Source organism: Hemitrygon akajei, chromosome 19, assembly GCF_048418815.1.
Source record: "Hemitrygon akajei chromosome 19, sHemAka1.3, whole genome shotgun sequence".
In the NCBI taxonomy this organism is placed as follows: Eukaryota; Metazoa; Chordata; class Chondrichthyes; order Myliobatiformes; family Dasyatidae; genus Hemitrygon; species Hemitrygon akajei.
In genome coordinates this window covers 55,127,693-55,142,534 of record NC_133142.1, presented here as the reverse complement: position 1 = coordinate 55,142,534, position 14,842 = coordinate 55,127,693, and the positions used below count along the sequence as shown (strand labels likewise).

The 14,842-nt window shown below is 40.4% G+C and overlaps 1 protein-coding gene across 1 annotated transcript in view; it reads right to left on the bottom strand.

The window, feature by feature from the left end:
* The window catches only part of dnah1 (dynein, axonemal, heavy chain 1), a 367,482-nt gene that overhangs the window by 19,890 nt on the left and 332,750 nt on the right, over nucleotides 1–14,842 (bottom strand). The window contains exons 69-75 of the mRNA XM_073072534.1: nucleotides 14,367–14,498; nucleotides 10,345–10,515; nucleotides 6,459–6,638; nucleotides 5,988–6,164; nucleotides 2,821–2,991; nucleotides 1,600–1,730; nucleotides 342–486 (exon numbers count right to left, since the gene is read on the bottom strand). Coding sequence (XP_072928635.1) covers nucleotides 342–486; nucleotides 1,600–1,730; nucleotides 2,821–2,991; nucleotides 5,988–6,164; nucleotides 6,459–6,638; nucleotides 10,345–10,515; nucleotides 14,367–14,498 — 1,107 coding nt within the window. The remainder of the gene's footprint in view (nucleotides 1–341; nucleotides 487–1,599; nucleotides 1,731–2,820; nucleotides 2,992–5,987; nucleotides 6,165–6,458; nucleotides 6,639–10,344; nucleotides 10,516–14,366; nucleotides 14,499–14,842) is intronic.

Genomic DNA, 14,842 nt, shown 5'->3' with positions numbered 1-14,842 from the left:
GATGCCTAGGAAAGTCAATATGCTGATGCACTTTCTTGATTGCCACATCTATGTGGAGGGACCAGGTGAAGATGTAGGTGATGTGAATGCCAAGGAAGATGAAGCTGTCAGCCATCTCCACAGTAACTCTGTTGATGAGGGCAGGATGGTGTTCACCTACACACTTCTTTAAGTCAATAACCAGCTCTTTCATCTTGTTGACATTAAGGGCTAGGACCCTGGAGAACACCATCACCCTAGAAAAAGCATATCTATTTTTCACACTCATTATCGAGCCATCCTAATTAAGTATCAAACAACTCATTACATTAATTCCAATAATAAAATGGTGTAAGTGTTACCTTGGCATTCCAGAGTTCTGGGACAGTATTATTATACAAACTATCTGACATCAGTTCCAATTGCAAGGACATCACAACCAAACCCTTTAGAGCTTTCACCAGGTCATTAAGACTTTGCACAATAGTCTCCAATAGACGATTGTACCTACAAAACAATCAAATGAAAAATAAATTATTTAATCTATTCCTGCATGATTATGTTAGCTATAAATCCAAAAGACAAGTTGAAATAAGGTTGTTGCTTGAAGTTGTAAGTGAACCAAACACTACAGCATTTATCCTTACACTCCTTCCCTTCCCATCATTCAGGTATCCAAACTAATTCACATGCAATTCTTCCAGTCTAGTGTACTACATCCAGCATTAGCAGCGTAGCCTTCTTTATATTGGAGAAACCAAATGCAGATTGTGTGATCATTGGGCAGCTATGTTTAGACACAGGAGTTCTGGCCCACTTTAATTTATCATCTCACTCCAAACATAGTGTCAGTATACTGCTAAACTTCATGTTGTGGGTCAACAGAAACTTGGTCTGCTTCTACCTTTTCTGCCCCATAAAACTAATTCTTTTTCTCAGTTCTGATGAAGAACACCAGACCTGTTTCTCTTTCTACACAAGCTGCCTGATATTCTGCAGCACACGAGTTAAGCATGTTGCTGCAGAATTTCCTGGTAGTTGCTCATGCATACTGCTCACACTTACCTGTAAAGTTGGTGCATTTCTTGTCTGAATCTCCCAATGCAGGTGCTTCTGGCAAACATACCAACATCAGTAGAGACAGAATAAGCCTTGTCTATAGAAATACTGATTATCTATTAGGCTTATTGCTTTTCCTTTAGGAAGATCTACAGGGCAGTATGAAATTCAGGCATGCTCAGTTTCTCTAGATCTTTTACATCAATACCAAAGAAGTGGACTGAAGATTCATTTTAAAGAATCTTCTCTCAGCATAGCACAGGAGTTTGTGTACATTTTGAGATCAGACACACACACACACACACACACACACACACACACACACACACACACACACACACACACACACACACACACACACACACACACACACACACACACACACACACACACACACACACACACACACACACACACACAATTTTCAGCCTGAGGTGCCAAGCTGTGTCAGTCTTCCTGATAATATGAGCAAGCCAGTGAAGGATTGGGAGAATGATAGCTTCAGGGTGAATTTGATGGTGTAGTTCTGACTTTAACCACTAGGTGACAGAACGAACATACCTAATCACTTCTTGAACCAAGACTGTGTTCATGGATTCCTCATACCGTACTGGAAACTTCTCCACCACTGCCTTCATGTCGATCAGGGTAGGAATTTTCTCCAGGATATTCCCACACATTTCCTCTACTATCTAAAAAACAAAATGGATATTAGTTGCATTTTTAAATTAAGGACCTGGACAATTTCAATACTTCACAATTTTCTCAACCTATGAGGTGCTCCAGTTTTAGTTGATCACTTGGAGAACAATCCCTGCATATTAGCAGCATGGGTTTATGCAAGGATTGGCAAATCTCTAAGATAGTCTGAGAATCTCCAGAAACTGCTGAGATCTCTGTGAAACAAGGACAAAGTCAACTATTGAATCATCAGGTTGATTTGACCACAGCATCTGCAGTGTACTTTGAATCATCAGGGGAAATAGCTGGATCTAGTTGCCTGCAATGACTATGGGCCAGGAGCATACAGCAGCAATCATTAGTATAGACTGGATGCTACCCAGGCTAACATCTGGGTCTGAAAAGATCAGAGTGTAGGGCTGTGAGAAAAACCAGGAATCATTCATGCTATGGAACCTTTTACATTTTTAATGGCTGTTTACATACAGCATTGTTTCGACACCTTCTGAAGTCACTGGCTTTTTCCTCTAAAACTATAAATTTCTCATTTCTGCTAATAATGACCTCTAAGTATTCAGAGCAAGATATTTAAAATATCTTGCTGACAGTGGAGGTTAGAGAATTATGGCAGTGGCTTAATTGGTATAGAGAAAGCAGAATTCCAAGAAATAACTATCTTTAAAGGAGGATACAATATGGGTTTTAGGGGTGGGTACCCACCCCCAGTGAAGGGGTGGGTTTTGCTGCACTCTGGGATCACAAGTTAAAAACATCCAGCCTGTCTCACTGAGTTCTTTCAGCTTTTGATGTGTTGCTCCAGTTCACCACTGACCAGGTTCCTGCATTCTTAAAACAACCTTATCTGACCTACCCTAAAACATCTATTCTTACTTTGGATGTTGGAAACAGGGACAATATTTGGTAGTACAGTGCTTTGTTTTCCCAAATTTAACTCTTACATTTTCCAAAATCCATGAAAATCCGAAATCCGACATGGTGTTTTTCCCATTTGTGCCAGATTTTAGACATCAGCCATGAACTTTATAAGAGTCCTGTTCCAACATCTTGTGAGTGAGTAATAAAAACTTTGCTGAAACAAACCTCTTCAACTCCTTTTCCTCCAGCGGGTGATGTTTTAGGTTGAAGTAGGATGAGGCAATTTAATAAGGCGAAAGTTTCATTCTGGGCAAATGTGATATTTGCATTGTCATGTAGTCCAAATATTTCTGGGGTGTCGTTAATTGGAAGATCCTTAATATATTCCAGGTAGCCCTGTGGAATTGAATTAGAAGCAGGTTAAGAAATCTCCATTGCATATTTATGTTTCACATTACATAATATAAGTCTGCATAAATACACACATTGATAAACGCAACACAAACTTCACATAGACTAGCTTCAAAATCTAAAATATTACAAATAAAGTTCATTATTAGTATGCTTTAGCTCAAACATTTTTTTAAAGTATTCTTTATTATTGGTTGCCAAATTTTACATTGCAATTTCTGATAATATTTCCCCCATGGTCAAAATAAAAGTATATTAGAAGTTTACTCACAACTATGTTCGATTGAGGAGAAATTGTCACCCCAAAGGATATCACTTACAACCCTTTGCCAGTTCATACTACATTCATTAAACCCTAAGCTCATGTTTTAATTACTGTATCAGATTATTTAATCAATGTTGCTTTAATATTTAATCCTTTACTACCATTTTGAAAATGGTACAAGATTTTCTGTGATACAGTTAATCAATCTATTTGTTTATTCACTTTTTTAAAAAGTTGCTTTTAACAGATTAATGCTGGTTATACAGGTTAAAACTCTCTAGTCCAATATTCTTTGGTCTGGCAATTCCTGTGATCCCGCATGTTTTGAGTCTGTAGTACAGACCTCCACTAATTACACTAATTCTAACTAAGATCAGAAACTAACTAAGAACTATAGTAATTAACTGTGATCTCAGCCTACAGGTTACTTTGTGTTATGGACAGTTCTTAGAATCCTTACACAATACAGAGAGTGTCTAAGCATAAAAAGAACTGTCTTACTCAGAGGAAGGTGGTTGGGGGCAAATTCTCGAGTCTGACATTCTGTGGTCTGGCATCAGTCAAGTCCCGAGAGTGTTACAGACTAGAGAGTTTCGAACTGTACTTGATTATCTGAGATTGCTCACAAAGTTAATTTTGTAAATATAAATATTAGGGGATTGCCACAACTAACTTTAAACTAATTGTTCATTCTATAGTTACCTTGCTCATCCTTTACATTGAGAACCCCTATTATGCCACACATTCTATAAAGCTACTGTAAGTAGATTGAAGAAACTGTGACAATAACTTTTGCTATCTCTCCTTGAGCATTGCAGTAATCCATTGCACAGGGCCTAAAGGCTCTCTCTTGAACTAGGCTATTTTTAATCAAATTTAATTCTTAGTTGTTCTTAATGATATGGCGAGGTTGTATAAGGCATTGGTGAGGCTGAATTTGAAGTATTGTGTGCAGTTTTAGTCACCAAATTACAGGAAGGATATAAGGTTGAAAGAGTGCAGAGAAGGTTTACAAGGATGTTACCGGGACTTGAGAAACTGAGTTACGGAGAAAGGTTGAATAGGTTAGGACTTTATTCCCTAGAGCGTAAAAGAATGAGGGGAGATTTGATAGAGGTATATAAAATTATGATGGGTATAGATAGAGTGAATGCAAGCAGGTTTTTTCCATTGAGGCTATGAGAGAAAAAAACCAGAGGACATGGGTTAAGGGTGAAGGGGGAAAAGTTTAAAGGGAACATTAAGGGGGGGGCTTCTTCACACAGAGAGTGGTGGGAGTGTGGATTGAGCTGCCAGGTGAAGTGGTAAATGCGGGCTCACTTTTAATATTTAAGAAAAACTTTAATTAATCTATGATTAATTAAAGAATGGAAAAAAGTAGTAGATTAAAAAAATCTATGGATGAGAGGTATATGGAGGGATATGGTCCAGGTGCAGGTCAGTGGGACTAGGCATAAAAATTGGTTTGGCACAGCCAAGAAAGGCCGAAGGGCCTGTTTCTGCGCTGTAATGTTCTATGGTTCTAAGTGTTCTGCAACTACTTCTTACCTGGTAGAGCGCTATTTAGTATTTAAGGCATATTACCATTACCTTCCTTGCAAGGGGTGTAAAAACATAAATATACTCAAATAGAACCTGTTTTATAATAATGAACCTCTACATTTCTGAAGGGGCTTGGCAGATTATAAATTTTACAGGTGCTTGGGTTCAGTAGACTAAACATTTTAATATAGATTTCTGGCACTTTGGAGTCCATTGGAATTAAACTTGAAAGGAAGCTGATTTATTCTAGAGAGATACTTAGTCCTTTCTCTGAAATCTTTTCAGTTTGCTTCTTACTCATCTTTCAAAAACCTCTCTCTTTATCAAGGTTTTATTAATCTTTCTTTCCTGGCCTCAGTGCCATTTTCTTGTTTATTTTAATAATCTGTGACATTATAAAGTTAGAAAAACAATTGTCTTTTGGAAGATGGGCAGGCATCAACAATTCTCCAACATGGTTGTCAGGACTTCATAAAGTTACCCTTTGGGATGCAAAGAAGGAAGCCCCCAAATGAAAATGCTTGCATCTTTGTTAGTTAATAGTAAGGACAGCTTTAGAGGATAGCTACTGCTTAAGATGGACAGCAGGGATAAGCCAGGGTGCTAAAAATGTTGATGAACAGAGGGATCTTGTGCTTCAAGTGAAAGCAGCAAAGAAGTAGATAGGGCGATGAAAATGTTGGGAATTACATTGAAGATTCATAAAATCACACTTCAGACCACACTTGGGAGTATTGTTTGGAGTACTGATTGCCATACTATAGGAAAGATGTTACTGAGATGAAGAGAGTGCAGAGGAGATGCACCAGGATGTGTCTGGACTGGAAGATTTTAACTATAGGGAATGATTAATTAGGCTAGGTGTGTTTTCCTGGATCAAAAGAGACTGAGGAGTGACTGAGGAGAGATATGTAAGAGTTTTAGATAGAATCTTTTCCCAATATTTGGGACATTGAAAGTGAGAGGGCATAGTTTTAAGGTGAGAAGAGGAATTTTCCAGCAGATATGAGGGGAATGTAACTTTTTTTTTACATAGAGAGTGGATGACATCTACAACTCATTTCCAGAGGAGGTGGTGGAGTTAGACACAATCACTGTTGAAGAGACATCAACTCTATGATTCTATGATTAATTAAAGAATGAAAAAAAGTAGATTAAAAAAATCTGCACTTGCTTCAAGATCAGTTTCACTATTAATCTGCACGTAGATCCCAGACTCTGAATAAACATGATCTTCTTCTAGAACATCTGCGGCATAAAAATCCTCCAAAATATTCATTATACATCGCCTGTCCCAGTCGTCTGTCACACGACCTCCATAATTAATCTCCCCAGCTGTGTATTTCAGTACCTGTGAAGTGGAAACAAGTATTTGAATTGGAATACCTTGGATAAAAATATCAAATACAATGGCTTATGGATTCACTTTCAGGAGAAGCATTTGGAGACCAATGTCTCTATGTTAACTGCACTGGGAACAAGGGAGGACAATCGCTGATTAATAAAGATCTCAAATACCATCAGATCAGTTCTAAAACTGCAAGGTATACTGTTGCATATTCTTCCATTTTACAGTTTTCAGTTTCTGTCTCCTTAATGCTGAGAATATCCTCTGTATTTGCAATTATAATGGTCTAGCTCATACCTTGAAGGGTAATTCTGTATACTCTTCCAGGAACATTTTCAGTTGGCTGATACAGATTCGTAGGTCCCCATCTGTAAACTCATACGGAATATTGAATCCAAGGGGTCCAAACTTCCTACGTTCAATAATTATTCCATGGAACAGACTCAAAGAAAATAGGAGGGTCTTAAAATCTGAAACCTGAAATTGAGAGAAAAAGTTTTAAACAAACATGAGTTGATATTTTATTGCAATACAAGAGGATTCAAAGTAGTAAAATGTGCTGTGGATAAAGGGAACTAGTGGATGGTATAGTCATAAATTTCAAGAAAGCAGTTAATAAGATGTCACTGTGGTGAACTACATATACCTGTCTGGACATGCCCCCCCGCTGACTGCTCCTGTGGCTCCTCCCACTGACCGTGGCTCCTCCCACAGACCCCGGTATAAAGGCGATTGGGGCCTGAGCCCTGCCTCTTAGTCTCCAGGATGTAGCATGGTGGTCAATTGCTCTTGTTCTTTCTTCCAGTCAATAAAAGCCAATATCTCGCCTCACGTCTCGGAGAGTTATTGATGGTGCATCAGTCACATTGAAAGGCTATTTCACAATGAAATCTTATGTTGTAGGAGAAGTCATATTGACGTGGTTAAAAGATTAGGTGGTTAATGGGACACAGAGTAAGTGTTAATGGGTCTTTCTTTGATTGACAAGATGTATTAGGTGACGCATTACATGGAATAGTATTGGTGCCTTGAATTTTTACAATGTACACAATTAACTTGGACAAGGGCACTGAGGTATGGTTACAGCTTTGCTGATGACACAAAGGCAAGCAGTAATAAAGCAAGTTGTAAGAGGATGTAATGAGGCTATATAGATATCTGGCAAGTAAAATGTACTAAACAGAAATCTGAATTGTCCATTTTGGCTGGCAAATAAACTCAACGAAATAATTTGAGATGCAGAGCTCTGATTTGCCAAGGGATTTCAGTGTCCCACCGCATGACTTACAAAAGGCTTGTACATTAATTAACTGAAAGCAATTTGAAAAGCTAATAGAATGTTGTTTGTGGAATTGAATACAAAAGTAGGAAGATGATGCTTCAGTTATAAAAGGGAAGCAGTAAATTTAACTTAGACTTAGGCTACGTCCACACTACACCGGATAAATCCATAACCGAAGCTTTTTCTCTTCGTTTTTATCCTTTGACCACACTAAAACGGTGTTTTTGTCCCATGAAACTGGAGCTTTTCAGAAATGCTTTCCAGGGTGGGTATTTTTGAAAACGCTGCTCGGGCAGATCAGTGTGGACGGGGTAACTGGAGACTACTGAAAACGCTATCAGATGGCAGTGCGCTATTTCATTGTTTTCTTGAACACAACCTAACAATTTCAGAACAGACGGCAACGAGACTGAAGTCAGAAGAGTTAGAAACATACTCACCAAATATTTTGACCCATAACTTACTGAATAAATAAGTATACTCACTTTGCCCTGTTTTCTGTCCTTGCTCGTATGAAGGTAGTTTACCTACTCTGCAAGTACTTCTCTGACAATAGATGTGTAACAGCCTAATGTAACATTGTATGGAAATACAAGATAACACTGATGCAGACATTAAAGCATTTATATATTTAACAAGGTGCTTTTTGTTAGTTAGTCAGTTTTTCAATGTTCGTCGTCAGCCGGGTCAATCTGTCCGTGAACTCCCTGTTGGTTGCCTCCGTACGCTCCAGTATTTTTTTTTTTTTTTAGTTTTAAGTTCTCCTGCGCGAGAGCCAACAGCTGTCTGTTGTTTTAAGTTTTTCTAGTCTGTAACTACACAAACGTACACTTTCACAGCGAGATTCGACATCAAACATGTCACTTGTTTTCGGTAGATGTGTCCTGCGCACGTCCAGAAGGAGGAGATACGCCAAAATCTCCGTTTCAATGTGGATAGAGATATTTTTAAAAACATATAGTGTGGACGCCTATCGTTTTTACGCGAAACCGGCATTTTCAAAATTATCCGGTCTCGTGTGGATGTAGCCTTAGAGATGCATACTTGAAATGGATGAATTGTCGTATGGGAAAGGATACACTAGCCTTTGCTTGTATCCACTGGGGCATTAATGGTGAATTGGGGGGTATGTTTCCTCAGGTCGATAATTAAGAGTTAGAGGCAACCATTTAAAAATAATGCATCACCCATTAAAGACAGGGATGAGGTGACTTTTTTTCCCTTTTTGCAGTGTTAAGTCTGTGGAATTTAGTTCCACAAAAGGCTGTGGAAGTGGAGTCATGGATAAATTTTAAGGCAGAGGTAGATGGCACCATGATAAACAGGGTGTGTAAGGTCACAACAGTTAAGTGGGACTGCAGAGTTGAAGAACCAGATCCGCCATTATTTTATCAAATGGTGAGGCAGGTTTGTGTGGCTTACTCTTGATCTTAAGTTGCATCATACCTGATCAGAGGAGATATGAGAATGCAGTTATCTGCCTGCTACTTCAATTTATATTGAGATAACGGGGAGAGTCAACTGACTTGCAAGCTGACTTTTAGTCTGGGATTAATTTTTCTCTAGTAGACAAAACTACTTAGAGGAAGGTTTTAAGATAATAGAGGATAAATCAGAAAACGTTTAAATCCTCTAAATTGACAACAGGCCAGAAATTTTAAACTATAATTGAAGAGAGAGGTCAGGAGAAATTTCTTCTTATATTTTGTTAAATATTTGTTATTTTAACTACACTTAATTTAATTTGTATTTTGCTAAATTTGGCTTAATAGTGTTATGACCCCAGCCCCCTCCTTTGTGAGAATCGCAAGAGCCCTAGAGAAGGGGGGGGGGGGTCAATGACCCAAGAGAGAGAGCGACGTGCTGAATTGGACTCAGGAGAGTGAGGGAGAGGCCTCAAGGTTTTGGAATGTGGTCTGGCCTCTCAGCCAGACAAAAGCCATGGAAATGGCCATTGTCTCTTGGAGACACCTTTGTGGAATGGGGACTGGGTTACGTGCAAACCCTCAGGGCAACGTGGGCTGGGAGATGAGGAGAGATTGCCTCACCCCACCCTGATTGACAGCTACAACCCTGCAAGTCCTGATAAAAGGTGGGCTGCTGAGGCGGCCCCTCAGATGCACCAAGGAGACACACTAAGAAGACACGATAGCGCTTCCCGTCGGAGCGGGAAGCCATTTTGAAGGAAGCCACGTGCGTTAGATTCCGGATCGGGAGTCTGTGGCTGAAACCAAAGGAAAAACCGTTTTTAACTAACAACTGATTCCAGGGATTTGCTGCGCAAAGACAACGGGCAAGTGTTCCTTTCTCTCACCAATCTCTCTCTCTCCAACACGTGAAATGCCAGCGGTTCCCAAACGGAAAAGCCTGCAGACTTCTGAGTGACTTTTATATTTCCATTGGACTCAGTATTATCCCCTAGACAATGATAGAGCTTATTTCTGATTGATTATTACTATACCTGTGCTTTAGATTGAGTATTGACGACGTATATGATCTGAATGTTTTGTATTAACCATACGTTTGTGCCCCTTTAAAAATAAAAATGTTTGAAAATAGTAGCATCAGACTTCAGCGGACCTCTCTATCTTTGCTGGTAAGTCACCCAGTTACGGGGTACGTAACAATAGGTAATTATGGTAGAAATGATTACATCTTCTGAGTGAAGAGTAGATAAAATTTAAAGGAAGAGTAAGAGCTACAGATTGCATTGCAGAGGTGGAATGAAATTTAGATTTAGAGAGCTGGCAAGTCACAATGGATTAAATAGCCTCCCTCTGAGCCTTACATTCCTATACTTAGACCTTCCTGATCACTGACTAGATGACAGAGCTAATATGGTCAGTATCCTGCGTTTTCAAATCACACATTCCATTGTCAAAATTTCAATTGTAGAATTACCTTAGAGCAAGAGTTTAGGAAGTCATTAGAAAAACTTGTGTATGTTTTCATGAGATTTGCTTTTATGCCTCGTGGTGGTTCGATAGTCATTTTGGAGCCATTTTGAAGAACTGAAACTGGAAATGTATTGCTTGGCAAACTAGTCAACCAAATCCTGAAATCACGATGAACCTAGATATGAAAGAACATCAATCATATGCAAAGCAATCAAAAGAATCGTATTTCAAAGGTTCAACGTAAATTTATTAACTAAGTACATATATGTCACCATATACAACCTTGAGATTCATTTTCTTACACGCATACTCAATAAATCCATAATAGAATAATAATCATAATAAAATCATTGAAAGGCCATACCAACTTGAGTGTTCAACTAGTGTGCAAAAGACAACAAACTATGCAAATACAAAAATAAAGAAATAATAATAAGTAAATAAACAACAAGTATCAAGAACATAGATGAAGAGTCCTTAAAAGTGAGTCTGTAGGGAACATTTCAATGATGGGACAAGTGAAGTTATTCCCTCTGGTTCAAGAGCCTGACAGTTGAGGGGTCATAACTGTTTTTGAACCTAGTGATGTGAGTCCTGAGGCTCCTGTACCTTTTTCCTAATGGCAGCAGTGAGATAAGTGTGAACACGAGGACGAAGGGTCTTGGCCCGAAACGTCGACAGTACTTCTCCTATAGATGCTGCCTGGCCTGCTGTGTTCCACCAGCATTTTGTGTGTGTTGTTAGATAAGAGTGTGACCTGGGTGCTGGGGGTCCCTGATGATGGATGCTGCTTCCTACAACAATATTTCATATAAATGTGCTCAGTGGTGGGGAGGACTTTACTCATGATGGACTGGGCCGTATCCACTGCTTTTTGTAGTATTTTCTGTTCAAGGGCATTGGTCTTTCCATACCAAGCGTGATGCAGCCAGTCAATAAACTCTCCACACATCTATAGAAGTTTGTCAAAGTTTTAGATGCCATGCCTTTCTTCGCAAACTCCTAAGGAAGTAGATGCATGGCTGTGCTTTCTTCGAATTTGCACTTATGTGCTGGGCCTAGGACAAGTCCTCTGAAATAATAACACTGAGGAATTTAATGTTGCTGATCCTCTGGTCCTCCAATGAGGACTGACTCATGGACCTCTGGTTTCCTTCTCCTGAAGTCAAAAATCAGCTCCTTGATCTTGCTGACATTGAGTAAGATGTTGTTATGGGAGCACTCAGCCAGATTTTCAATCTCCCTCCTATATGCCAATTCATCACCACTTTTGATTTGACCTACAACAGTGGTGTCATCAGTAAACTCTGATATGGCATTTGAGCTACTGGAGCTGTGCTTAGCCACACAATCATGAGTGTAAAGTGAGTAGATCAGGGGGATAAACTCACAGCCTTATGGTGCACCTGTACTTATAGAGATCGTGGAGGAGATGTTGTTGCCAATCTGAACTAACTGGGGTCTGCAACTGAGGAAATCAAGGATCCAATTGCAGAGGGAGGTATTGAGGCCAATGTCTTGAAGCTTATTGTTTAGTTTTGAGGGGACGATGGTATTTAATGCCAAGCTGTAGTTGATAAAGAGCATCCTGATGTATTCATCTTTACTGTCCAGATGTTCCAGGGTTGAAAGAAGAGCCAATGAGCTGGCATCTGCTGTGGATCTGTTGTGCCGGTAATCAATTGGAGTGGATCCAAGTTGCTTCTGGGGCAGGAGTTGATACATTTCATCATCAGCCTCTCAAATACTTCATCACTATGGATGCAAGTATTATTTTCAAAGCAACTTAAATTTGTTTTTGTATCTTGAATATGTTTTCTGTTTAACATAAATAGAAGTATGTATCAAATGTAAAAGTATTTATTAAAAAATGTAGGAAGTTAAACGTTCACAAGGGAAATTTCATCTATATAAAATTGTCTGCTGACACCCAAAAAGTAAACCAAACTCATTTCATCCTTCGAGGAAATGGTGTGCAAAGGTCTACATGGTTCATTCCGGGGACGGAACTGAACTGAACACAAACACTAGAACTTTAATCTGAAACTTTCCCTCTCTGCTTTCCGCAGGGATTGTTCCCTCTGTGACTCCCTGGTCCACACGTCCCTCCCCACAGATCTCCCACCTGGCACTTATCCCTGCAAGTGTAATTGCTACACCTGTCCCTATACCTCCTCTCTTACCACCATTCAGAGCCCCAAACAGTCCTTCCAGGTGAGGCAACACTTCACTTGTGAGTCTGTTGGGGTCATCTATTGCATCTGGTGCTCCCGGTGTGGCCTCCTCTACATCGGCAAGACCCGGCGCAGATTGGGGGACCGCTTCATCGAGCACCTCCACTCTGTTCGCCACAACAGACAGGATCTCCCGGTTGCCACCCACTTCAACTCTGCTTCACATTCCCATTCGGATATGTCCATACATGGCCTCCTCTACTGCCATGATGAGGCCAAACTCAGGTTAGAGGAGCAACACCTCATATACCGTCAGGGTAGCCTCCAGCCCCTTGGTATGAACATCGAATTCTCCAACTTCCGGTAATTCCCTCCCTCTCCCTTCCCCCATCCCAGTTTCACTCTGCCTCTTCCTCCAGCTGCTTATCACTTCTCTCATGATTCTGCCTTCTTCTACAACACGGAGTCTTGCCATCTTCAGAAGTTTTCTGATGACTCTGCCATAGTTGGATGCATCAGCAAGGGAGATGAGGCTGAGTACAAGGCTACGGTGGGAAACTTTGTCACATGGTGCGAGCAGAATCATCTGCAGCTTAATGTGAAAAAGACTAAGGAGCCAGTGGTGGACCTGAGGAGGGCTAAGGCACTGGTGGCCCCTGTTTCCATCCAAGGGGGTCAGTGTGGACATGGTGGAGGATTACAAATACCTGGGGATATGAATTGACAATAAACTGGACTGGTCAAAGAACACTGAGGCTGTCTACAAGAAGGGGCAGAGCCGTCTCTATTTCCTGAGGAGACTGAGGTCCTTTAACATCTGCCGGACGATGCTGAAGATGTTCTACAAGTCTGTGGTGGCCAGTGCTATCATGTTTGCTGTTGTGTGCTGGGGCAGCAGGCTGAGGGTAGCAGACACCAACAGAATCAACAAACTCATTCGTAAGGCCAGTGATGTTGTGGGGGTGGAACTGGACTCTCTGACAGTGGTGTCTGAAAAGAGGATGCTGTCCAAGTTGCATGCCATCTTGGACAATGACTCCCATCCACTCCATAATGTACTGGTTAGGCACAGGAGTACATTCAGCCAGAGACTCATTCCACCGAGATGTAACACTGAGCGGCATAGGAAGTCATTCCTACCTGTGGCCATCAAATTTTACAACTCCTCCCTCGGAGTGTCAGACACCCTGAGCCAATAGGCTGGTCCTGGACTTATTTCCACTTGGCATGATTAACTTATTATTATTTAATTATTTATGGTCTTATATTGCTATATTCCTTCACTGTTCTTGGTGCGGCTCTAATGAAACCCAATTTCCCTCGGGATCAATAAAGTATGTCTGTCTGTCTGTCTTTCTGTCTGTTCTACTACACAATGCTTTCATCTTAGATTCCTTCTTCACCTTTCCTGCCTATCCCCTCCCTACTTCCCCTCCCCTACCCCTTGATCTTTCCTCTGATTGGTTTTAAACCTGACACCCACCAGCCTTCTCCTTCCCAGCCTCCCCCCACCTTCTTTATAGGCCCCTGCCCCCCCCTCTTCAGTCCTGACGAGGAGTCTCGGTCCAAAACGTTGACTGCTCGTTTCCACGGATGCTGCCCGACCTGCTGAATTCCTCCAGCTTGTTTGTATGTGTAACTTTAATCTGGTGTCTGTTCTTTGTCATTGGAGTTTACAAAGAAGGCATCATTTCATGCTTTTAGCTTTTCCACGTACAACCACTTTCTGTATCTGCATTTAACTCAGGATCTTTAGTCCTATTTTTAACATGATATTATCAAAATCATTAAAGAGAAGACTGATAGCATTAACTATATACCTCACTCCATATGAAAATAAAAGAAAAATCACCTTGTCAGGATCCACTGTTTCAATAAGTCTCTCCAGAGAAGGCATCCAGCTGGGAGCCAGATGACAGTTTTGAAAGAACACCCATTTTCCATGCTCCATAGAATTGTGCATCATGGCTTCTGCCCTTGGCCCCTACAAATAAAAAAGTTATGTCAACGCTATTGATAGAAATCACCTAGCAATATTCATATGTGATTGTATTACTAGATATAATTATTATGGTAATCATAAATATATTCCAGTGATTTAGAAAATAAATTAAAATAATGAAACCACTGCCACTGTGACTATTGTGTTTGGTTGTCTTATTGTTTGTATTGATCAAACCTTTTCCAAAACTTTAGAGAAATATCTTGTGAATGGCAGAGCAGGAAGACATGTCCAGTGGGTCAGGCTCAGTGTGTCCTCAGAAGGTCAGGCAGCATCTATAGAGAGGACCAAACAGTTGATGTTTCAGGCCGAGACCCAGACGTTCC